At 38.4% G+C, this 27555-nt stretch overlaps 1 protein-coding gene across 1 annotated transcript in view; it reads right to left on the bottom strand.

The window, feature by feature from the left end:
• The window catches only part of LOC131043541 (O-fucosyltransferase 35), a 38609-nt gene extending 11383 nt beyond the window's left edge, over positions 1-27226 (bottom strand). Inside the window, exon 1 of the mRNA XM_057976753.2 lies at positions 26105-27226. Coding sequence (XP_057832736.2) covers positions 26105-26503 — 399 coding nt within the window. The 5' untranslated portion in view covers positions 26504-27226. The remainder of the gene's footprint in view (positions 1-26104) is intronic.
• Between the last annotated feature and the right edge of the window lie 329 nt (positions 27227-27555).

Here is a 27555-nt window from a genome sequence, read left to right on the forward strand (position 1 = left end):
GTTGATGGCTTTAAATGACCTTGCTGAATATGTTAGCAAGGATGCTGAAGAACCTACTAACAAAAAAGAAAAGGAAGAATGGAAGGACTTTCAAGCTCGAAGGTTGATCATTGATTCCATCAAAGATCATATTGTGTCATCTATCTGCAAGATGAAGTCCGCAAGAGAAATGTTCAGCACATTGGAGAAGATGTATGAAGTCAACAACACTAGCCACATTCTTGCCTTGAGGAATCAGCTCACTCACATCCAATTGGAGAAAGGGGAATCTATCACCTCCTACTTCATAAGGATAACTAATCTAAGGGATCAACTTTCAGCAGTTGGAAAGGAAGTTGAAGACAGTGATCTCACCTTGACTGCCCTCAATGGCCTTCCGCCAACTTGGGAACCATTCGTTCAAGGAATCAGTGCTAGGATCGAGCTTTCCCAAGTTTGAACGATTGAGGGGAGATTGCATCCAAGAAGAATCTCGGCTAGCTGCTAAGGGAGCAATTAGGAACTCTCATGGAGGAGATCATCACATGCTTGCAGCCCAATCAGTCAAGAAGAAAGGTGGAAATTGGAAGAAGGGCAACTTCAAGAGGAATAGAGATTTCAGACCTTCAGCAAGCCATGATTCAAGAAAGAAGCCAAGAGATCTCTCACGCAATCGCTGCTTCAGATGTGACAAGTTTGGTCACTATGCGAAGTAATGTCAAAATCAGCTCAGGCAAGGAGAAGCAAATCTCAATGAAGTTGCAGAACAGAAGAACAATGAAGACTTCCTCTTCATCTCTGCCTTGTCAAGCAATGTACAGACTAACTGCAACACATGGTTGATCGACAGCGGCGCATCTAGACACATCACAGGCTACCAAGAGCATCTTTCAGACTTGATAGAGAAAGAATCCAATCTTCATGTTGTAATTGGTGATGACGCTCAATATTCGGTAAGAGGTTTCAGTAGTACTTCAGTAAATTTAGATTCTGGTATCTCTCTACATCTCAGTGATATTTTATTTGTGTCTAGGATTAAATGGAATCTTGTCTCCATTTCTACACTAGAAGATAACGGTTATCAAGTAGCATTTTTTGAGGGTAGAATACTTGCATGGCCTAAGAAATCTAGTTTTAAATTTGCTCGTGTCATTGGTAATAGATATGATAGCTTATATAAACTTTCAGCTCAACCAGTTCAAGCCCTCATTCATGAGGCTCCCGACATCAGCGAACTATGGCACAGGAGGCTTGGTCATTTACACTTCCAAGCGCTTCCCTCACTTGAGAAGATGGTCAAAGGTATGCCTAAACTTAGTCAATTTTATGATGATACTTGCAAAGGATGTGTTTTAGCTAAGAACACTAAAAGTCCATTTTATAAAAGTGAAAGTAGAGCTAAAAAAAAATAGCACTTGCTCATTCGGATTTATGTGGACCTATGTCTATTGCTTCACCTAGTGGATTCCTATACTATGTTGTATTCAAAGATGATTTCTCTAGAAAGACTTGGATTTACTTTCTGAAAACTAAAGAGTCCGATAAAGTACGTTCAAAGAATTTAAGGCTTCAGTTGAAAATCTAACTGGAAAAAGAATTAAAGTTTTAAGGTCTAACAATAGAGGTGAATACACCTCAAGTAGTTTTCAAGACTTTTGTGTAGAGACAAGAATCAAGAGGGATTTTTGTGTTCCCTACAATCCTCAGCAAAATGGTGTGGCTGAAAGAAAGAATAGATCCATTGTCGAAGCTGCTAAGGCAATGATTCATGACCAGGACCTATAGACTTTCTTATGGGCTGAGGCATCTAAAACGACAGTGTATATTCAGAATAGATGCCCTCATCGTGTGTTGAAGAACATGACTCATGAAGAAGCCTTCACTGGAGTCAAACCTGATATCAGCCACCTAAGGATATTCAGAAGCTCTGTCTATGTTCATATACCAAAGGAGAAGAGAACTAAGCTAGAGCCATCTGGGAAGAAGGGTATCCTTGTTGGATACAGTGAATCTTCCAAAGCATTCCGAGTCTACATCCTAGGACAAAGGTACATTGAAGTAAGTAGAGATGTAACTTTTGAAGAAAATATTGCTCTTAAGAAATCGAAAGATTCCTTGGTTGATAATGATAAAGGACTTAATGAAAATCAAGATATGGATGTTGATACTAACCCTGAGATTCATAGGGAGCCTATTGAGCCCTCTAAACACATTGAGCCTTGTGATCCTTTTGAGCCCCTCGATCCAACTGATGGACCTAGAGACATTGCAGTTAGTAAAAAGAGACCACTTTGGGTTAGGAACATCATCCGAGAAGCTGAAAAGTTTGCAGCTCCCAAAGGAACATTCAGAGAAAGCAGGACACCTCAGAAGCTCTCCAACCATGTTGAAATGATGTGCAACATTATTGAGACCTAACCATCAAATGTAGGAGAAGCTATGAACCAACAAGCATGGAAGTTAGCCATGGACAAAGAGTATCAATCCATCATCAAGAATGACGTCTAGGATATTGTGCCTAGACCTAAAGGTAAGTCTGTTGTATCCTCTAAATGGTTGTTTAAAATTAAACATACTGCTAATGGAAGTATTAAGAAATATAAAGCTAGATTTGTAGCTCGTGGTTTTTCTCAAAAGGAAGGTATAGATTATGAGGAAACATTTGCTCCTGTTGCTAGATATACTTCTATTAGAACCATTATAGTTATTGTTGCAGCTAAGGACTGAAAGTTACATCAAATGGATGTAAAGACTGCATTCCTTAATGGTGTCATTGAGGAAGAAGTTTATATTGAACAACCAAGAGGTTATGAGATTCATAGTAAAGAATCTCATGTGTGCAGACTGAAGAAAGCTCTTATCAGCCTCGAGCAAGCTCCTCGAGCTTGGTATGAAAGGATTGATAAGTATTTGGTTAGCTTAGGATTTTGTAAGAATGATGTTGATTCTAACCTTTACTTTAAAGTATTTGATGGTGAAATGCTAATTCTAATTTTATATGTGAATGATTTATTTCTAACTGGTGAAGATAGTCTCATCATTAGATGCAAAAAAGAATTTGCCACTGAATTTGAAATGAAAGATCTAGGTCTAATGCATTACTTTCTAGGGTTAGAAGTATGGCAAAGATCTAATGAAATTATTCTTAGTCAAGAAAAATATACCATTGATATATTGAAAAGATTTGGTATGATGGATTGTAAAACTATGTCTACTCCTATGGAAACTAACTTGAAGAAATTGAATTTATCTGCAGCTAACTCTGATTTTGCAGATCCATCGGAGTACAGGCAGTTGATTGGATCCTTGATGTATCTAGTTAACACTAGATCGGATATTTGTTATGCAGTGAGTGCCCTTAGCCAGTTCATGAACAAACCGAAGCATGTTCATCTTGTTGTAACCAAGCATATCCTGAGATATTTACGAGGCACAGTTGGCTACGGGTTGAAGTATCCAATCAACACTGTCATCACCTTGGAAGGCTACTCTGATTCTAATTGGGCAGGAAGTGTAACTGATAGGAAGAGCACTTCAGAAATCTGTTTCAGTTTGGGTTCTGTCGTGATCTCCTGGGCCAGCAGGAAACAATCCTCAGTTGCATTGAGTACTGCAGAAGCTAAGTACATTGCGTCAAGTGTGGCGTCGAGAGAAGCAGTGTGACTTCACAAGCTTCTTGTTGGGTTTTTTGGACAACCTTGGGAACTGTTGTGACATTTTCACACATCGCCCCATTGCAAATGGGGACCCTTGCTTTTTTGCTTTTTTGGGTTTGTTCTTTAGGTTCTTTAGGGTTTTGTTAGTTAGCCTTTGCATTTTGAGTGCTGTCGGGGCTATCAATAGGGTAGCAAGTCCTACTTAAGTGATGCCCTGGTCCTGAAATTTGGCTAAGTCTGGAATGTCCTGAAATTTGGCTAAGTCTAAAGTCCTGATCCTGAAATTTGACTAAGTCTGGAAATTGAAAAACCTCAAAAAACTAGATTTTGCAATATAACTCCTGGAGGTCTGAAACCACTCTCAAACATCCTGAAAGTATATATGGAATATAACTTAAAGTATATATGTTTCTTCTTTCTTATACTTAAATGTTATATTCCATAAAAGTTATCCTGATAGAGAGTTCGAAAAGTCATATTTCGCTCCTGTCCTTCACTGAGGATCCAGAGCAAATTTCGCTCCTGTCCCTCCCAGGAGGACCAAGGCGAAGCGCTCCTGTCCCTCACCAAGGGACCAGGGCGAAAATACTTATTTGAGCCATTCCTGACCTTGTTTGGATGAATTGAGACATCAAAGGCATGGTGAAGGGAAAAATGAGCATGATAGAGCATCCAGACTTGATCAAAAGCAATGAAATGATGAAGTTTTTGCCTAGAAGGTCAAATTCGCTCCTATCCCTCACTGAAGGACCAGAGCGATTTTCTTTATATGCACAATTTTAGACCTTTTTTTGGACATTAACTTTTATTCATAGCATGAAGCAGGATGATATCTTCCCTAGCAAAGACATTTCATGGTGAAAAGTGAAGCATTTGGGCCTGGAGGACAAAAATCGCTCCTGTCCCTCACTGAAGGACCGGAGCTTGAAATCCAAAATTGCCTTGTCCTTGAAAGATTTGAACGATTTCGCGAATTGAGAAGATCAAAGGAGATACATTTTATCAGTTGAATATAACTTGAAAGCGCAATCATGAGGAAAATTGACCCTAGAAGCAAAATCGCTCCTGTCCCTCTGCCAGGGACCAGGGCGAATTTAAGTGATAGCTCCCGTCCCTCTCTCAGGGACCAGAGCGATTTTCCTTATAAGACAGGTTTTGGGCGAAGATCAAGTAAGTGTTAAGTTTGAGACAAGCAAAGGAGGCGTAACGAGTCCGTTGAAGATAATTTGAAGATTGTAAAAACGCCAAGTGAAGCCCATATTGTCCTAGGCACTCCTGTCCCTCTCCCAGGGACCAGAGCAATTTCTTCCTTAGACAAATCTCTCACCAAGATGAAGCAAATTACATGTCAAGGATGAGTGAAGGGGAGCATAGCGGATCCATTGAAGATGGTTTTAAAAGTTAGCAAAGCATGATTGAGCCTACAAGTGAAAGTTCGCTCCTGTCCCTCAGCCAGGGACCAGGGCAAACTCAAGGTTATTTAATATTCCCTCCAAGCTTAAATCACTCCAAGCTAAGATACAAAGGGGCAATGATGTTTGGAACGCCTCGGAGAGAAAGTAAAGTATCAAAGACCGCAAAGGTGATGGAAATGCCCAAGTTCGCTCCTATCCCTCTCCCAGGGACCAGAGCGAAATGTTCAAGTGTGTCCAAATTTAAGTTGCCACTCACATTTCAAGTGTTCAAAAGGGAGTAAGGAACATCATTTTACACCGTGAAGACAGTTGCAAGTTGATATAAACAAGGATGAGCACAAGGAACAAAGGTTCGCTCCTGTCCCTCACCAAGGGACCAGGGCAATATTTACTCAAATATCAAATTTGCACTGTAAAGGACGAGTAAAGTATGCATGGAATGAATGGATAACATTGTTACTTGCCTTGCGATATAAATTGGTGATTAAAGAAACAAAAACCCAAGGAAAAAGGCAAGTTCGCTCCTGTCCCTCACCAAGGGACTAGGGCGAAAGTACTTTAAAGCACACTCTGAAAGATCCCTGATAGATCTTTGCTGTTAACCTGCTGTAATTTTTTTATTTTTAATTTTGTTTTCCTGTTTATTTAAGTTTTTCTTATAGAACTAGACAGAAGTGCAGAAAGGGTTGTTTGTTTTTGTGTTTTTGATTGTTTAATAGCATAGGAAGGAATAGATAACAGCAAATATGAAGCAATACTGAAATAAATGAGGTATACAGCAAAAGTCAGAATTATTGCAAATCGTACCAGGCAGATTTGTCTGAATTACAAAGCCAAACAATGAATCCAATGTATTTCCCAAGCTCTCATACAAATTCAAAGTCAAACTGGAAGATGAAGAATGTTCTCCAACCCCACATACACTGGAAGTGAATACAAGCAATACCCTATACACCACGTGGTGTATTTGCTGCAAATGGCATTCCTCCAGCTGCAATGAACCACGTCTCCACTGGAAAGATGGTAGGCCACGCTGAAACCCTACTGAGAATTGATGCCTCTGTCCTTAATCACCACACACAATGCCTTATAAGTCCGGTGCCAAAGATTGCTGAGGGCTACGTCCCAGCCAATCCTTATCCTGGGGTTTGCGTCCCAGTCTAGAAATCGCTCTCCAGAGCAAATTCATACAAGTTGTCAAATATGCAAAAGATGATCATAGAATGAAGCTCCTATCCCCTTATAACCCCTCTCAATTGCAAATAGAACCCTAATTGTCTCCAAGTGGCATGGTCTAGTGGAAATGTTATAATTTCTTATTTTAAAGTGGTCATGTTACTAGAAAATGACCTTTTTCCTCATAGACAGAAATCCGCTCACTGAATTGCCCTGAGACCAAAGAGAAAGATTTAAAGAATTTCAAGATCTTTCCAACGAGCTATCACACAATAGGGTGCGCATCCAGATGAGGCCAAAAATCCCCTTATTACTCCAAAATGGCTAACAACTTAGCCTTATTTAATTATTAAACGCTAACTTAGGAAATATTAAAAATATAACCCAAATAGCCATAAAATGCCCAACTGACATTACAAACCCTAAAATCATCCTGTCACCTGTCTGTGACTGAAGTCGGAAATCAAGGATTCACTGGTAGTCTCATCCCTAAAATCTAGGGATGCTCCTAAAATTTAGGAAACAAGCCCAATCTCTCTGAAACTGAACCCAAAGAGGCATCTCATGGAGACCCAACCTTGGGCATGATCAAACCTCCTAAAAAGTAGGAACTGCCTCCTAAAAACAAGGAATATCTCCCAACTGATCAATAACTGCTAGAATACCAAGTCTCCAACACTGAATAACCATACCGGGTCTCTGTCCAACCCTGTCAGCCTACAAGACCCCATAATAAGCTGACTCACATGTCTCTGCTAGACTGAGCTAGAGTGGGGACATGACACACTCCTTCCACAAAAGGGACGAATTAAGCTCAAGATTCCTAATTAAAATGCTATTTTGGACGTCTAAGACAAGACTCTGAACGTGAAAAACATGAAAAACAAGGCCAAAATGAAGGAGCGCTCCTATCCCTCTCCCAGGGACCAGAGCGATGTGGTTAGTGTCCCTTATTCCTCCCATGCTTAGGCACCAATATTTTCGAATTACATTAAAATGCCAAATTCGATAAAAATGTGAAAGATTTAATTAAATTGGTATTTAAAAATAGCGCATGGACATTCAATAATTAATTTAAAGCCTTTAAAAAATCGAAGTTTTTAATTACAAAGGCATTTAATTAATTATTATTATATTAAATTTTAAAAAAGGGAGCGCTTGGGGTATTATTTTGCAAGGTCGGCCCCCTCTTTTATTAAATTTTATTTGTTTTTTTGGGCCTATTTTCCAAGTCGGCCTAGGGGCAATTATCAAGATGAGCGCCTATATAGGAGGGGTGTGTTGAGCATGTTAATCCATCTTTCAATCATTTGTCCAAGTGCGATTTTGAAGGAACAATAAAGGAGTGCGAAATCTGGCCTAAGGAGGGGCGAATTTAGTTGAAGACTAAAGATGGAGCGAATTTTCCTCAAGACGTTGAAGGCTAGAAGTGGTGAAGTTGATAGAAGAAGCACATTTTGAAGACTTTGATCCACATTTTGCCTAGCAAACTTGCTTAATTTTGCATCTTTTCTTAGAGTTAATTCCCAAGTGGAGGTGTGGCGAGATTCTCCTAGTCTCAATTTTGAATTTTGAATTTTCAATCTCAAGTGGCTTAGTTAAATTTAGGAAATGATAATTAAAAGATTATCATGAGGTTTCCTAATTTAAAACTTAAATCCTCTTTCTAGTTTATATTTCCACGTTGCAAAACATGTTACTAATTTTGAAATGTTGTGTAGGTATCAAGATGGCGACTCCCAAGCTCAAAGGATTTACAAGTCGAAAGGCTCTCATCAAGGAAAATCAAGCCAGATCAAGGACGATCAAGTAAGGACAAGGGCGACCTCCTCTAGCCTAGCATCGACAAGGACGGCCTTCTTTGGACTAATGTCATCAAGGGCGACCTTCTCCAATCCAGTATTACAAGGCAAGGTACATCATCATCCTGCAAATCAAGGACACAAGAAGTCAAAGCAAGGGTTCGTTGAAGAAGCAGATAGTTCCAGAAGAATTAATTAAAGCTAACTTCTCAACGTTACCAAATTGAGTATCAACCAAGTGTCAAATGAGGTGGCATCCTAGTCATCACTTCTCCAGTCAGTGTGGTCCACCTCAGCATGTCCAGATTCAATGTACCTAACTCATGGAAGGTGGCACAAACTTCGATGTACCTACCCCGGCTATCCATTGGTGGAATTTTCTCGAGAGGACATGTGTCCAAGCAATACAATTTTATCATTGGTCAAGCATTAAATGTTATGTAATGGTTGTAATAAACCCTAATTAAGGTTTTCATTGTTGAATCTTGGCCATTGATCTCAAATCGATCTAAGCCATCAAATTGTATTGAGGGCACTATATAAGCCCTGACATTTCATTTTGTAAAGGCAATTAGAAAAATAGTTGGAAGCAATTAGTAGATAGAGAGTAGTTAGAAGTTGATAGAATAGCAATTAGAGTAGAGTAGAGAGAGAAGGCAAAGATTGTTGCCAAGATGTTGTTGTAAAAGACTTGTAACTTCATTGAAGAAATGGTGAAATTTATGGGTCGATTCGACAATTTGCATGGTCTTTATACTTCTCATATTTGATTTCATGTTATTAGATAAGTGGAAGAAATATGCTTGATTGATGGTGAAATTCACATATCCATACTACTAGCAGTTTGTTGATTGCAGACTTGCCTTGTGTAGTCAACTGGAATCGTTCAGCTTAAGCTTAACTTCAATTGTCGCTTCTTCATTGATATGCATCAACCTGATGGTGTCTATGCCTGCAGTGATGATTTGAACATCATAAAGCTTCCCTTCGAAGATTGCACTAGCCTTGTGGAGATAGTCCTGCGATGTCAAAACAAGACCTAGTTAGAGTTTCATCAAAGATCAATCATTGCTCCTACATTCTTAGTATTAGGATTAGATCCTTTCTTCGCCCTCATCCTTTTTCCATTTTTTCAAATCTAAGCTAGTAAGAGCCTGTGTTCCAGCAAAGCAGATCAGAAGTTCAATCATCAAATGTAAGTCCCCTTGTGATTCCAGCAAATCACATCATACCACTGGAGCTTATCCACACGTAGAGACCCTACATCAAAGAACCTTGGAGTCATCCTGATTGATCCTTTTTCGCGATATCTTCAGCAATCAGAGGCTTTATTCAAGAGAGGATAAGATGCCTTTGGGTATTTTATTCTGTGTATGATTGTGTACAAAATACACGTCAACAGGAACCCACAGCCATTCATTGTGACAATCAGAATTGTGTTAAGATGTCTGCTAATCTTGTGTTTCATGACAAGTCAAAACATGTGGAAACTCATTATCACTATGTTCGTGATATGGTACAGAGAGGTGCCATTCAGCTGAAATATGTCAGCACAAATGAGCAGATTGCAGATGTTCTCACCAAGCCGCTAGCTCGTGTGAAGTTTAAGTACTTCAGAGAGAGACTTGAAGAACACAGCTCTGGCAGAGAGGGAGTCTCAGTCTCAGTGATGCACTGAGTTGCATCTTCCACCCTCTGCGGGCAATGCAAGGTGGAGTCACCCTCTGCGAGCAATGCAAGGTGACATTGGGTCCTTCTCAGTGAGAAGGTTGAGGTGAAAGACCTCCTCCACCCTCTACGGGCAATGCAAGGTGGATCCATCCTCTACGGGCAATGCAAGATGTATGTAATACAAAGATCCATGATGTGCTATAATCCTCCCTAGCTAAGAGGGAGTGTTGAAATCCGATAGCTAGAATCGGATTATAAGTGCAAATTAAATAAACATATATATAAGCAAATTACCTCCATTGGGCTGGGCCCAAAATTGTATTAATGTAACTTGTAAAAGCATCTAAATCGGGCCTCATTAAGCGCTAAAGGCTAAATATAACGTGTTTGTAATCTGGACTCAAATTTGGCGCTAAAGTGAAATATGAATGTAATTTCAAATAGAGTCTTAGCCGACTTGGAGAAAAATGTAAAGATGAATCTTGTATATAACAAGATTCATCTTAGTTTCAAATCGTTCAATTCAAGCAAAACAATCTTCTTCATTCTAACGAATTCTGATTGAAGCAACTCAGCAACATTCAACGACATTATTAGCTCTCCAAAGTTCAGCGAATTGGTCTTCAAGGTTAGCGAATTGATCCTCAAGCCTAGCGAAGTTGTTAACAAGCTTAGCGAAGTCATCTCCAAGCTTTCGCTGCCATATCCAGTGTGTTGGTTGATCTTTAGAAATCTGAAACAGCAACATTACTTGGCGAATTTGTTCCAGCACTTCAGTGATCTGACTTGGTTGAACCGTGCCCTAGTTGGTTGACTAAATCAGATAAGTGATGCTTGTAATTTTGCTCATATATATGAAGATTTATTTGGATCCTTGATGCTGGGTTTTTCCTCCAAGAGGGAGGTTTTCCCAAGGTATCTTTGGTGTTCTTTGTGTTATGTGTATATTCATTTCATTTACTTTTTGTTAATTAATTAAATCTGATCACTAAATTAACAGTAGATAGAGCTCTTATCCTGGAAAAAAGATCTGCATGAAATATAATTTTCCAGGGCACCAGCCTCCTTAAAGTTAAGAAGTTCATGAAATGGTCAATACAGTAACATGTGATCAGGCACTTCTTTGAACAGGAAAACATAAATGTAGGCCCATCCCCCTTCAGGACACACAGTGATTCGATTAATGGACATTTAAAGTTCACAATATGTACATTCACCAAGTACCTCATGCTAATGGAGAAGGTGTTTTGAATAGATCGCTGAAATTAGTAAAAGATATAATTTGCAGAGCCTTGTTGATTGGCTGCCCACCTCAACAAAACATGATAGAATGAGTCATCTAACAATTACAGGGCCCATGTGTAAATCATGAGTCTCACTGAATCAAAATAAAATCTTCTATCACAAGCTCATGCGATCTCATTGATTTTAAAAAACAAAGGTCCTACATGAACAGATTCTGATCATGAGTTTAAAAGCTTCAAAACTAGATCAAAATAAATGTAACTCCTGGATCGAAGATACAATCTTTACATGTGAATGGTGGTTGCACTAATTTTATGCTATGTAGGTTTTGTTTCACTGAATGATTGACAGAAAGCAATGCACATGCAGAGTTTGCAGATTGTGTAGTTCTCAGTTAAGGTCGTTGGGAAAGCATGTTCATTACTTGAACAGAATAAAGGGCTTCGTCCTCAAACCTCTCATAACTAAAATTTGAAATGGTCACATTAAGTAATCAGCTAATTAAAACATCAGATATTTAAAACCATATATGTAAATTATTTTATCTAAATCCATTTGTCAATTGATTGTCATAGTTCCACGAAGTTTCTTGATGGGGGGACACGGACGGGTTTTGGAAATGGGGGACAAAGGGCTTAAATTTAGGGACGGTGAGGGGACAGCAGGGGGACAATGGCAGAGTGGTGGTGGAGAGCAGTGATGATATAAAAAATCGAGGTGAATTGAAATCTTGAAGACAATATCTGCAATATAACATAGCTGTGAGTGCCCCATGAAAGTCCAACTGGTTTTCACGAAGTTAAAGGTTGCAACCAGTATGTAATGGCATGTGCCATGTAGCAAGCAACCTAGCAGCATCCCCAGCAAAGGTGGTGGAGGTGGCAGAAGTGGTAATGTTGTGGCTAGACGTTTCCCCCAAGTCCCCAAGTCTCAGAAATGTCCCCCTACAGGGGAGGTGGGCTTTTTCGAAGGGGATACGTCCCTGTGGAACACTGATGACACCATAAACTCTATCTGTTATGTGTGATCATTCAAACTCAAGCCAATTTTATTAAGAATCTCATGCAGATAAAGGCCTCCACCCTTCAAACAACTCTAACACAATTGCAAACAACAAAAAGACAAATGAACACAGTCATGCATAACTCAAAAATTAGTTTGAATATTCCATTTCATCATTTAGCAATACAAAAATTATTATAGAAGCAAACAGTGTCATGATCCTCCTCCATTCCTTCCTCTTCTCGCTCCAAGCCAAAAACCCCAAAATATAACCCGACTACCACCAACCTGCTACAAAACAAACACTCCAAAAATAGGACTATCGCCTCAAGAAACATGTGGCAACAAAAGCGCACCAAAATTAGGGAACATGAAAATAAAGAGGAATGCATCCTTGCAGGAGCTAACTCAGATATGTCATTTTTGAGAATCTTCGGTTAGGTTATCCTCTCCATCTTTGAAAGATTTTGAATCTCTAGGTTCAGAAGAGCTTGAATTGGAAAGCTTCAAGAGATTACTATTATCAAAAACTATCCTTCTGACTTGAAGAATCAAGCCACGGTATTCCCTTCCACCACATTAGATATCTTTACAAACCGTCACAGTTTTTCTTCTTTCACTTCCAACCTCTTGTTAGAACAAAGATCCTCTTCCTCTACTGCTTTGTTCTTTTTCCCTTTTCTCAGCTTCTTGAAGGCTTGGTACTCCTCCTCCACTGAAAATCATCACTGCTCTTTGCATTGCTCATACCAACTCCTATTACACCTACACAAATCATTAAAAACAGAAATAAAGTTACGGGGATAAAAATTTCCCATTAATAATTTCTCCTTGTCTGCATTATGCCATTTAGGCAATGCTTTCCATTTCATATTTTGTGAGGTGGCCTTCATTTCTTAGGTTAGTGTGATGTGGTTCACAAGTCAAATCTTTTTGGATATTGTCCTTTGTACCATAACTGAACACATCTCTACTCTCTCCCTAGATCATCCTTGTTCCCTCCTTAGGGAAGTGATGATCTACTCCTTTTTCATCACTAATGGGATTCTCTAAACATTCTTCTAGCTGTTTCTGCGACTTGTGTTCTCTAAAAGCATTAAATCTTCATCACATATGGGGCTCTCAAAGATCTCCATCTCTATTGCAGCTTCCTCTCCAGCATGGATTGCTTCCACTACTACAACATTTTAAGCCTCCTCTTGTGATAGGTTGTATTCCTTCTCATTGCAGTCTTTCAACTATTCTCTTTTTGCATTATAATCTTTAATGGCTTCCCCTTCTTTGGGGTAACACAACTCAACAACTCCATCAAACTCATTCATCTCTTTATCTCCATCCCATTCATCTAACTCTGCTCTCTATAACTCTTGGAAGACCACAATTAAGGGTCTTCTATCCACTAATATTTTGGCAAACCCTCAATAGATTTAATCTTTCCTTGATCCAACAATTCCACCCCTTGACTTATCCTTAACTCAATGGCTTTTCTCAATGAAAATGGCTCTTTCTCACAAGGTGAGTATTTATCTCACCATTCTTTTTCACCTTCTCATAACTCTTCAACACCTTTGTTGTAGATTTATTTTTCTTTGCTTGCTTATTGTTGCATAACTCAAATTCCTCCAACAGGCACCATAACTCTTCCAACTCGATCTCTATTTTTTGCAACTCTTTTTGTTGGTTCTTTGTTAGCTTTTGCCTTCGCCTTTGTCTTGTCTTTGCTTCCACCCAGATTATCCTTTTTCTGACATTATAATCTAACTCCATATTTGACTTCACCAGCCAAAGCTCAAATACACAACTACCTCTCCTTTCCACACAGGTCTCCCTTTTTGCACATAGTGGTTCATAATAGCAACACTACATCAATCTTTTAAACTGGTGATACACTTTTCTCATTAAAAAATCCATCTCTCCTGTTCTTCAAAGACATTGAACTTTCAGTTTCCTTCTGCATAGGATGTAAACTAGAACTATAGAAACATAGCAGAACATAGGATGGGAAAACATGATAAACACAACCATTACAAATGAAATACAACAATTAACTTTTGTATTAAAATAACAACTCATCACAGCTGCTCTTTTTGAACAAGATTCAGTCTCTCCTTGATTCAGAGTTTATTTGTACCTATTTTAACTAAGTTGCTGGTTCGGGTTCGAAGAACCGGTACGTCAGTACGGCAAAATTTTGAAAAGGGGTTTGGGTTCGTTTGAGTTCGTTAGTACAAAAACATGTAAATTTTACATACATATATATATATATATATATATATATATGCAGCCTATAAGCATGAATTAAGATGAGCATGTTACATAGCATCATATAAACAACAAAACCAACATAAACTTGTAATCATAGCGTCATGATCATACCATAAGAGCATCATATACATCAAGTTTAATATCAAAATGACAAAACATTCAAGTATCATTGTTTCAACTTTCAACAATTTAAAGTTTAATCATCATGTAGTGCCCACTCTCTTTTTGGCTTGTCAAACTCTATGGTTTTAAGTTTCTGTGTGGCTTAGACCCTTTTGGTGTTGGTCAATTTTAACATTAGATATGATGCTTATTATGTCTCTTGGACTTATATGTGGTATTCATGTTTTATGCTTTATGGATCGATGATCATGTCTATGATGTGATTATATGATGTTATTTATACTCAGTTAGTCAGATGATAATTGAGATGGATTATATATGCGTTGTTAGGATTCAGTCATTATATTTACGAGTAACCTACGTCGCTTCCATTCCCTTTTCACAGTATGATGTTATATGGATCATATGTATATATATGCTCAATAGTTTGTTTATGCAGTTGAAAGTACTGAGCATCGACTCCACCTGAATCTTCAAGTCTGAGCATGCTCTATGACCCAATAATGTGGAAAATATGGAGTTATCGATCAGACCCTTGACTTGACCATCGTTCCCATGGGAACGAGATTCTTGTCAAGTACCCTTGTGGTTGATTTTAGTCTTGTGGTTATCCGGTCATGTCCTGTTAGTGTTTGTGTTTCGTTGGTTCGCAGTTCGTTATTCTTGGGTGCAATTCTATGTTTATTTAATATTGTGTCAAGAGGAAATTAATAATTAATACATTAATGATTTGATGAATTTAATTTATCAATGTTACTAATAAATGGCAAAATTGTTGCAACGTTATACTAAATTAATTTGTTTAGCAAAATGTTTTAAATTAGTTAACTATTTTGAAAATGATTAATTAAAAAGATTTAAATATTCATTTTGGTATTTTTAAATGTGCTCATATAAATCAAATTTAATCAAATTTATTTATGGAGAGGGGAGTTTTTGAATTATGTCTATTTTTGGAGGTAGTGGGGTAATATCTTGCATGCAGATTTTGATGGGGGAGTGTTGTGACGTATTCACACATCGCCCCATTGCAAATGGGGACCCCTATTTTTTGCTTTGTGGGGTTTGTTTTTCTAGGTCTTTTAGGGTTTTATCTATTAGCCTTTGCATGCTGAAAGTTGCCAGAGGGATTATTCAGAGAGTAGGCTCTGCTTGAGCCAGGGTGAGTCCCTAGGGCCCCAGAATTAAGGTTTCTTTGAGAGTCTTCCTTAGGGCTTGGTTCTGCTCTTGTTGCTAATTGTGTCTTGCTTGGTGAGTGAATATCATCTTTGAAGGTCTGAGTTAGGTCGAGTTGGTGAGTGATGAAGTCTTGAATGTCATCCTAATCTTCAAATGTCCTGAAATTTGGCTGTCTGGAATGTCATCCTGATCCTGAAATTTGACTAAGTCTGGAAAACTGAAGAATCCTCCAAAAATTAGATTTTGCATTATAACTCCTGGAGGTCCGAAACCACTCTCAAACATCCTAACAGTATATATGGAATATAACTTAAATGTTATATTCCATACATGAATCCTGACGGAGAGACCAAAATGCCAAATTTCGCTCCTGACCCTTCCAAAGGGTCCAAAGCGAATTTCGCTCCTAACCCTTCCAAAGGGTCCAGAGCGAAATTCTCCATAAGACATTCTAGTTTGACCCAAACTTAGAACTAACTCATTCCCAGGCATTATTGAGGGCAAAACACTTGTTTGGATGAAGAAAAGTGAGAAATGAAATCAAGATTTGAGCCTAAATGTGAATTTTGCTCCTGATCCTTCCAAAGGGTCCAAAGCGAAATTCTCACTATACACCTTTTTTCTCCTTGTTTGCACTGGAAACCTTGATTCCTTGGGCATGGTAAGGGCAAATTGATATATTCTTGCCCTAGAAAGTGATTTGAGGTGTTTGAAAGTGTAGATTTTGTCTAAAGCATGAATTTTGCTCCTGACCCTTCCAAAGGGTCCAGAGCAAAATTCACCTTGTCCTCTATTTTGCTCTTTCATATGGCCAAGTTTTGGATTTTGAGGCATAGTTGAGGAGACTTGGATGCATGTTTGCCTTGGAAAGAAAGTTTAAGACTACAAAATGGTCAAAATCAACCTAGAATGGAAATTTCACTCCTGACCCTTCCAAAGGGTCCAGAGCGAAATCTTCCATTTGACCTTCTATCTTGCCTAAAATGATGAATAGAGTTTGAAAGAACCTTGAAATTGATCAAGTTTGAGAGAGAATTGGATAAATCAAGATTTTCGCTCCTGACCCTTCCAAAGGGTCCAAAGCGAAAATCCTCATAACCCTCATTTCCTTCCTAATTTTGGCTAAGTGTTGGTCTCTAAGGCATGTATGGAAGTGTTTGACATGTTTTTTGCCTAAGGGAATGAGTAGAGGTGGAGGAAATGGAGGATTTTAGCCTAAAAATTGAATTTCGCTCCTGACCCTTCCAAAGGGTCCAGAGCGAAATTCTTGAAAACACTCGTTTTCCCCTTAGACAAGATCAGGACCTTGGTGGAGATGCAAGAAGAATGGTCTATGTTTGCCTCCCAAAGAGGATTGGAGTTGGAAGAATCAAGAATCAAGCTCAAAGCATGATTTTCGCTCCTGACCCTTCCAAAGGGTCCAGAGCGAAAATCCTTATAGCTCTTATTTTCTTCCTTGTTTTGGCTAGGCGTTGGCATGTTGGAGGGTTGAATTGGTATGTTCTTGCCTTGAGAGGTAGTTGGACACTTTGAAAGATGAAGATTTTGCCTAAATCATGAATTTCGCTCCTGACCCTTCCAAAGGGTCCAGAGCGAAATTCTTTATTAACCTCATTTGCTTCCATGCTTGGGCTTCAAACCTTGTTCCTTAGGTGAAGAGTGATGGATTTTTGCCTTGCAATCGAGATTGGGATTGAAAAGATGAGTGATCAAGCCTAAACCAAGATTTTCGCTCCTGACCCTTCCAAAGGGTCTAGAGCGAAAATCTACCTAGCCCTCATTTTCTTCCTTGATTGATCAAATTTTAATATCCAAGGCATGTTGAAAGGAAGAATGGACATGTTTTTGCCTTTGGGAATGTTTGAAATAGATGAAAGGTGGAGATTTTGTCCTAGAAATGGAAATTCGCTCCTGACCCTTCCAAAGGGTCCAGGGCAAAATTTCACTAGAACCACCTTTTTTCTCAATCTTAGGCCAAGCCTAGTGCAGACTAAGGTGAATTGTGATGAGAGAAGTCCTTCGGTGTGACTACAAGTTGCTAGTGATTATCAAATTTGAAGGAATTGAGCCAAATCATGAATTTCGCACCTGACCCTTCCAAAGGGTCCAGAGCGAAATTCCCCAAAACCACTTTTTTTTCCTCAATTTTATGCCAAGTTTAGGGTGGTTCAAGGTGAATTAGGATTGGGAGTGTCCTTAGGTGTGACCTTGACTTGCTAGTGATTATCAAAATGATGGAAATTTGCCCAAATCAAGAATTTCGCTCCTAACCCTTCCAAAGGGTCCAGAGCGAAATTCTTCAAATCCACCATTTTCTCCTTGGATCAAATCAAACTTTTGGTTTTTATGGAGTGGATGGGAGTGAGAAGGTGTGTCCTTGCCTTTTGAAGTTGATTGAGGTTGAGAGGATGGAGAAATAAGCTCAAAACAAGATTTTCGCTCCTGACCCTTCCAAAGGGTCCAGAGCGAAAACCCTAGAATCCATCTTATCCTTCAAATTTTGTGCTAAGTCAGGACTAGACCAAGGTAAGAAAAGCCCTTTGGATTGCCTTTGAATGATTTTTTATCACCAAAAATGCAAGTTTTGAGCTAAAACATGAATTTCGCTCCTAACCCTTCCAAAGGGTCCAGAGCGAAATTCTGGATAGGGCCTGTCCCTGGGAAGGATTTTGAGCGAACTTTATTTTAAAGTCTTCTTGTTGATGATTTAAGGTGGAAAATGCTTTGTTGAAATGAACATGTCATATGTACTTAATCACCTTTTGGTTTATTTTGCAAATGGAGAAAACCAGGTCAGGGCAAGGACAACCTCTTCCAGTCCAACATCATCAAGGACGACCTCTTTTAGTCCAACATCATCGAGGACGACCACTTCTAGTCCATCATCATCAAGGACGTTCCACAGGCAAAAGGGAAGACTCAAGGTGTTCAAGGAATTGCCAGCTACCTCCAGAATTTTCACTTTGCCACACTAAGGAACCACAAGATGACAATGAAAGGCATCGCCAGCATTTCAAGGAGAGGTACTCGATTCATCAAACACATCAAAGACAGAGGAGAATCAACCAATGTCGGTACATGGGTCTATTGAAGAAGCAGATAGTTTCAGATTAGTTAATTAAAGTTTGCTTCTCAGCATCATCAAATTGAACATCAACCAAGTTACAAGTGTCAGACAAGGTGGCATCCCAGTCATCACTCCTCCAGTCAGATTGGTCCACCTCAGCATGACCAGATTCAATGTACCTAATTCATTGGGGACTACACAAACTTCGAGGCACCTACCCCTGCTTCCTATTGGTCCTCACTCTTGGAATGTAATTTTCTAATTGGCTAAGGAAGTTTGTTGTAACAAACCCTAATTAGGGTTTTTATCTTGTAATCCTAGCCATTGATTCTAAATCAATCAAAGCCGTCTATTTGTAAAGGGTTTCTCTATATAAGCCCTGGCTTCTCATTTGTAAAGGTTAATAGTTGATAGTGAATAGTTGTTGGTTAATAGAGAATAGATAGTAGTGAATAGTCAGAGAGTAGGAAATAGTTAAAGTAGAATAGAAAGAGAAGGCAAAGATTGTTGCCAAGATGTTGTTGTAAAGGACTTGTAAACTTCATTGAAGAAATGGTGAATTCTATGGGTCGATTCAACAATTTGCATGGTCTCTATACTTCTCAAATTTGATTTCATATTATTAGATGAGTGGAAGAAATGTGTATGATCGATCGTGAAATTTGTATATCCATACTACTAGCAGTTTGTTGATTGAAGACTTGCCTTGTGTAGTCAACTGGAATCATTCAACTTAAGCTTAACTTCAATTATCGCTTCTTCATTGATATGCATCAGCCTGACGGTGTCCATGCCTGTAGCGGTGATCTGAACATCATAAAGCTTTCCTCAGAAGATCGCACTAACCTTGTGGAGATGGTCCTGGGATGTCAAAGCAAGACTTAGTTAGAATTTCATCAAAGGTCATTCATTGCTCTTACATTCTTAGTATTAGAAATAGATCCCGTTTCAACCCTTCTCCTTTTTCCTTTTTTTCAAAATCTAGGCCAGTGAAATCTTGCGTTCCAGTAATATTCAAAGCAAATCAGATGTTTAGGTCATCAAAGTAAGTCCCCTTGTGATTCCAACAAAATCACATTGTACCGCAAAGAGCTTATCCACACGTAGGGACCCTACATACAAGAACCTTGGAGTTACTCCGATTGATCCTTCGACGAGATCTTCAGCAGTTGGGAAACTTTGTTCAAGAGAGGATAAGATACCTTGGTATTTTATTCTGTGTTCGCATGTGTACCAAAAACACATCAACAGGGAGTTACTTTTCGAAAAAGATATCTCCCTGTTGCTTTTTCGAAAAAGCAGGGAAGAGGAATTTTGGGTATTCCCGTGAAAATTTTGGTTCGGAAATTGGGAAAATATTTAGGGGTTTTGGGGTTTTGATATGGAGTTTGGTCTGGAGGTATTGAAGAGGCTCTCAAATCATTCAAAAGAAAATTTGTGGATCTCTTGCTTCAACGGGCGTCGAACTCCAAGTTGGAGATGTTCTTTTGATTTCGTTTATTCTTTGTAGATTAATGGATTAAAGATTTCTATAGGATATTGATCTTTTAAGTTTTCATCGCCTTTCACTGTATATTGTTCCAATTTCCTTGTCGTTGTCAGGTTGAATTTGTTTTGGATTATTCATGTTTTGTCTGATAACTATCTGGCTCTAGACTTTCTTTGTAAAGCCTCTGTTCTTTTTCGCATGCAACATAATCACCCCCTTTAGATCTTTGTATGAGTCGATTGCTGTAAATGGTTTACCTTTTGTTTTCATGGAATGTTTTTTTTTTTTGTAAGCTTCTTTTCAAAATCGACTAAAATGTTGTCTTAAACAAGTGAGGTTCTGTGTCAACCAATAGCTGCAAGGTATTAACCAATAGATTTTCTAAAATAACCGATCAATATTATCGGCATGTTCCTTTGTTATTCGATTGTTGAAATCGATTTGTAATCCATTTTATTGGTTACCTTTTTAAAATGTTATACATTCTTAGTTACCAATAGTTGCATCGGAATGCATTGACTGATTGACGCTCTGATGAACCCACTCTTTATCTGGTCTCTGTTTGTCGTCTTGCGTTTGTGCTGGCTCAGCCGATCGGTTCTTCTATCTGTATGCTTCCTAGTATGTTTGGTAAGTACTTCCTTTTGTTGTCCAATTTTCTTAATTGGCGTGTAGTCTTTGTAGAACCGATTGCTATCGGTATGTATCCCTTATTTATAATGTAGTTATCTTCGAGATCGGAGGATTCTTTTCCTCTAACCGATTAATATCGACATCCAAATCCTTTATAACCGATAGGTATTATCAGTAAGCTTGTTTTATCAGATTGCTTTCAGAATGGCTTAACTGAGATGATCGTGCTGTTTCTTTTTTTTATGTTAAGTACTCTCGATAACCGATTGTAAAAATCGGTAGGTTTCCTTCTCTCCAACCGATTTATATCAATATGCTAATTCCACTCAGCGATTGATTTATTATCGCTATGTTTTCATTGTTTTGGGTTGCTAGCAGATTTGTTTTATTGGGGCGTCGACCCCTATCCGATTCTGTACTTTCCCTTTGGCAGCATTGTTATTTAGTTTGATAATGGGAATTAAATTTGTGAATGCAGATATATATATAAGTATATATATATAGATATGTATATAATTATATAATTTTAGATTGTTTTGTAATTTATTATATGTATATTTTTTTTTACTGCAGATATATATATGTTTGTGTGTGTGTGTATTTATATAATTATAGGTTTACACATGTTAATTTATGATCTCTCGTATGCTCAGTATCATTTAATAAATGATTTATGGTTCCTCACAATGTGTTATGGCAAATAGTAGTCTTACCGTGTAAATTTGAGTTATAATAAAAAAAATAAATAAATAAAGGTTAATGAAGATTAAATAATGTGATTTATTTCTAGTATAAAATTGAGTAATAGTTCATATGTGTGACATGAAGTACTCCGTGTTTTTGCTTTTTGTATCTTTTGTGCAATGTGAAGATTGGCTATCATAGTTGGAATCACGGGGATGTTGTTTAATGTATTTGATTACCAGAGGCTAAGGGTTGGTTGTGTTCCTCACTGTGTTTGGATATTCTTCGTCTCTCAGTGTTATGTGGTTGGTGTCTTGTATGTCTTTAATGCTAGTTGGTCTTTCCTTGTCTACATTGCACCTTCTAGTTTGTAAACTTGTTTCTAGCAAGTGAGTCAAGCCTTGCTATGGTAGGGGTCTTGTCATCTTGTGGTTTTGGGTGTCATAGACTCTATGATGTATTTTGGATTCCTAGGTGCAAGTCAAGGGGGAGTGGCTTTCATTGGGGGTCGGGACCCAAAGAGGTCGCCAGGGTAACTCAATGAGGGTTTAGTAATTAAGTGAAAATTCTAAATAATGAACATGGGTGGGTAGCTAGTACACATTAAAAAAGATAAATTGTTGCCTCTCTTACTCTTAGACACATGTTTAGGTTTTGGAGTAAGTAGAGAAGGCCTGAAAATGGCGTCCACCAATCTTGTCCCTTTGAAAGGTTGGTGTGGTCCACTAGTGTTTGTATGGGGGCTGGGGGTCGGTAGAGGTCACCAGGGTAACCCAGGATGGGGGTCGGGACCTAGTGAAGACTCACCAGGGTAACCATGACAACCTAGTGATGACACTCTTCCCTATTGCATACCTAGTGGTCTCTTATTGTTATATTCTTTTGGATTGCTTTGAACCTCTGGAATCCATTGGTCTCCTTATGAGTCTCTTGTGATAGTAGTCTTGTGAGTCTCATGTGAGTCATTTGTGTATCCTCATATGTATATCTTCGTCTTGGGTCTGGCTGATACCTCCTAGCACAGAGGGTGGACCTGATGGTTGGGTGGAGCGCTTTTTGCACCCATTGGGCTTTGTTCATCCTTCAGCATGATCATGGTGGCTCGCGTGAGGATTGAAGACTTACATAATGATCCAGATTTATGTATTCTTTTCATTATTTGTACTCTTGGAGATTATATCCTTATGGATACATTGTGATGTAATTGATGATCATTTGTATATCCTCATGACAATGTATTGTGTATAATGTTTATATGTGACATAGATGTTGCTTCATTTCATGATTCATGTGGTCATGTATGTTGGGTTATTGGTAATGTTGAGTAACGACGTTGTGGGGCCTTGAGGACTATTGCTAACGTATAATTATTCATCTCATTCTCTTATTATGTTGTATCTTGTATTTCCATGCAATTGTATGGTTTATCTTTAAAAAAATTGTTCGCATTTTCATTGGTTTATTTGATTAAGTCCTCTGGGCCTCATAGCGGGGCCGTTACACATCAAATGGATTCTCTAATTCATCATCCTCATTCGCCTCCTCCTCCTCATCCTCCTCATCATTGACATTGATATTAGATGAACCAATGCCAATGCCACTTGCACTTGCATTTGCACTATAAGTTTGCTCTCTATCCGAGTAATCAAATGAAACAAGCTGAGAAGCAAAAGCATCCAAATCAGTATGCTCTGGCTCTATGTCCCACATCTTCGTTTCCCCTTGCTTGTAGTTGGGTTGCTTGTGTGAAATGAGCCAAGTTAATGTTTCAAAACTTACTTTTAGGGTTATATTTTAATTTTTTATGTGGTGGATTTCAAAAACAATTAAATTTTGCAAAAAAATAAACCATTTTTGGGCCATCAGACCCCCGGGTTCGACCTGGGTCCTCCTGGGTTCGACCTGGTCCAAACCAAGCCTGTGAATCACGGACCCTGTCCGGACCACAAGCGGACCAGACCAGAACCCCAAACCAGTACCGGACCGGACCAGTACCAGGGGTCTAGGGGGGTGAACCCTGCAACTTAGTATTTTAATATCACTTCCACAATCTAAGCTCCCCTATCCATTTGCAACTACCCGTGTAAGTGCCCATGCTTCCCCTTTAACCACAGAAACATAACAGAACTTAAGCAAGCAAACAAGGCTCCCATAGCATTGTTCCTTACACAACCTTCATGCCAACATCCTCTCATGTGGATCTATTTGCTCTGATACCAAAAAACTGATGCAGATAAAAGCTTCCACCCTTCAAAATTGCAAAGAACAAAAAGACAAATGAACAACAGTCATGCAGAACTCAGAAACTAGTTTGAATATTCCATTCCATTTCGCCATTTACCAATAGAAAAATTATTACAGAGAAGCAAACTGTGTCATAATCCTCCTCCGTTCCTTCCTCTCCTCACTCCTAGCCAAAACCCCCAAAATGTAACCCGACTACCACCAACCCACTACAACACAAACACTCCAAAAATAGTACTCGCCTCAGGAAACAGCCGGCAACAGAAGCACACCAAAAATATGGAACATGAACATTAAGAGGAACGCATCCCTGCAAGAGATGACTCAGATATGTCAGTTTTGAGAATCTTCAATTACATTAGAATCTTTAACCATGGTTTCTTTCTCATACAGAAGCTAAAGGTTACTCTGACATGTTAAGAAAGGTTTAGTTCATTTCTTGAGAAATCTTTGAACAATTTAAGACATAGTTTCCAGTTCACTTTCTTTTGCATTTGATTGCTTGAGTATTGGATGTTTTGTAGCTAACTGGAAAATGAGAGTACTCCAATTTTGAGAAGAATGGCAAATATGACTTCTTTTATAATGGCAAATATCACTTCTTTTATCAGGCATTTCTTCAGAAATCTTTGAACAATTTAAGACATAGTTTCCAGTTCACTTTCTTTTGCATTTGATTGCTTGAGTATTGGATGTTTTGTAGCTAACTGGAAAATGAGACTACTCCAATTTTGAGAAGGATGGCAGATATCACTTCTTTTATCAGATACATTTTCTAATTCTTTAGGGTTAGAAGCTCAGGGTTACCCTGCAATGGTAAGAAGTGGTTGATTTATTTCTTCAGAGTTGTATTCACAATATCCAATAAAGATATCGTAAGATATAATTTCCAGAACTCTTTTGTTTTGCATATGATTGCTTGAGCCTTGAGCATTGGATGTTAGCTAGCTGGAAGTTGAGACAACTCCAATTTTGAGAAGAATGGCAAATATCACTTCTTGTATCAGGTAGATTTCCTAATTATTAATGGTTTATTTAAGTTATGGCAGAAATTTAGCAAAACAGAAAAAAATATATGCTCCAAATATTGAGATTTTAGATTTATGGGAATAGTAAACCTTTTGTTGGGGGGATTTAAAGTTTCTCAATTTTCTTATAGGCTCGTTCTCAGTTGTGCTTATTTAGGATCGTTAAATACTTCTGCTGACGGATTTCCATCCAGACTTAATGGGTTGAAATTGTTTTTGACGCAGATTCCTAGTTAATCCCAGTAAATCGTTTAGCCTGATAGACCTAAGTTGCAGAAGGTGCTAAAAAAAGGATCATGGTTGCCTTGATCTCCAAACCCAACGAGGACAATATAATCGAACTTTCATGGGAAGTGGCTAAGGCAATAATAGCTACATCCAACCAATTCTACTTAAGCCAACTCTAGCTCAATCCAAGGGCACTCTGTAATGCCCCCATACCTTTCGCAACCAAGAAGAAAACTCCATATTCTTACCATAAACGGCATATCACCCTTCCCTCAAATCAACCCACTCAAGGCTCTCATTTGGCCTAACATCCATCCTAATTCTGTGTTTCAATCCCATCCAATCTTCACAGAAATCATTTGCTAGGTTTATATGAGTTCACAAATTCAAATGAAAATGTCAGTTACTGGCAAGACATCCACAGTCCATGTAGGGTTCTGAAAAACAAAGAAGAATGTGAAAGCTAGTGCAACTAACGAAGAGCAGTTTTGGGTAAAACAAAACCCACCTATCTCAACCGCCTTGATATCTTGTTTTTATCGCAAACTACTGACCAGGATGCGAGTTCAGACCGGCAAGCGGACCATACCGTTTTTATCACGTATCACTAATAATGATGGATGAATAAATGGATAGATAACGCATATACCTCTATAGTAGGAATCAGAGAAAGATGCTGGCGAGTTGGTACAATGGGATGGGGAAGAGGCGAGAACCCAACGCTAGATGTATCGTATGAGTTTTAAATGGAATCAGTATTGCCACTCTCCTGGCTCTATCACAGAAATTCTCTGCTATGGACCAGTCAATCCATGCCTGGGACACCCTCAAAATTTCCAATATTCCAAGTAACTAAACGAAGAAAAGAAGCTATTCAATTAATATTTCTATATGACACAGAATTGAGATGACTGTAGACTGTAAATCCTAATCTAAAGATTCTTTGATTAGTTCTAAAACCCACACCAACAAATCCTAACTATGCTTGCAAAGGCCTGTCAAGATTTTAGCATGGTTAAAATAAATCCCAGTTATTAGAAGCCGTACTTTGGAATTTTTTTGAGTATACCCATAATCTGGAAAATTGTGAACTGATATGAAATAGCATGAGTTGTAAGTCTAGTCAACAAAATGTATAACCTAAAATTCAATGAACTAAAACTACCTAGGTCTCAAACTAGCTAGACACAAATAAAAAGGAAAGAAAATATTTGACACCTTAGATCGTGTGTGGAGATCAGTGTGAGATGCAATCCATCCAACTGTTTCAATTTTCATTAAAGTGAGGATAACAATGAGCAGCCCACAGAAACAGAACACCCATTGCCTGAAACTCTTATCAGATTCTTTGACAGAGCTGGCAATGGCTGCAGAGTTTTTGAGCAATGTCTTGATGTGCAGAGACCTGTGGCCTGAGTGTCTTATCTCAGATGCATGTTCTCCTCCTTCGTCCCTGGTTACTGCTACCTCTACATCTTGATTGGGGTTCTTCTTGAAGGAGAGAGCTCTTCTCGTAGTGGGTCCTGAATATCTAGGACTGTTAACAACCTGCCCATATCCTTTACTGTCATTCCCCATCATTGCAGATCCTTCTCCAATGTGATTCACCGTACCCATATTTGATCCCAATCCAATCAATGCTAATTCTATAAGAACAAATGCTTTCGTTGCGGAACCCAATCTTACTGCACCAGAAGTGTGCTTCTGAAAAGAAATGAGAATAATGGTTCCTCTTACTGCACCAGAAGATGCCTCTGAAAAGAAATGAGAATAATGGTACCTCTGAAATGGACGAGGAGTTCTCTAACTAGGTACTTCGGTCAGATCTGTCTAGTCGGTTAATTGTACATTAGATTTCTTTTTGTTTTTGCTGAACTTTAAACCTTTTTTTTTTTTTTGTGATCGTCATATTCATCCATTAATACGACAAGTCCAATACTCATTCAGCTTTCAAGCAACCTGCATTTGAATGGTCGCAAAGTCAAATTTGTCCAATGCACTTGAAAGATCTTGTCGGTGTCCGCAACTTGCTTGCCTATGATAAAGTGGGTCCGTCCGTCCAGAAACCCAGTATCAAAATTTTCTACATTCAAGCTTTCTGGGTCAGCTCATTAAGGACAACAGTTCAAGTCATGATTTAAATGCGATCTGATGAGGGATCTCACTCTTTGAAACTTCTGAATTAATCTGCTAATTCTTCTGATATATTGTATTTTTTTTAATTAAAATCACTTTTATTAGATCTTAACCTCTACTTTAATGGTGAAATTTTCCTTGTTTGATAAGCAATTTTTACAGATAATCATATCTTAAACTCATATTCAAGGTTATTGCATTTGAGCAAGTGGGTCTGTTCGTCAAGTGGGCCAGAAACCCATTCTGAATTTTCTGAATCGCTTGTTTTAAAATTCTAAATTTACTTTAATTAAATAATTGGATCTTCTCCTCGTTTTTAATGGTGGAATTTTCGACCTAATTTAATAAGCAATTTTTATTGATAATCGTAACTTAATTCATGCATTAGAGAAGTGAATTGAAGCAGAATCTTGACGAATGTGTTTTAATAAACAATTTCATTAAATAATCACTTCTTTGATCTCATATTTACAAAGAAAGGTATTCAACTGCAATCTGTGAATATTTTTTTTCTATGAAACTATTGTTATAAT

Source organism: Cryptomeria japonica, chromosome 2 (assembly GCF_030272615.1).
Source record: "Cryptomeria japonica chromosome 2, Sugi_1.0, whole genome shotgun sequence".
Lineage (NCBI taxonomy): Eukaryota > Viridiplantae > Streptophyta > Pinopsida > Cupressales > Cupressaceae > Cryptomeria > Cryptomeria japonica.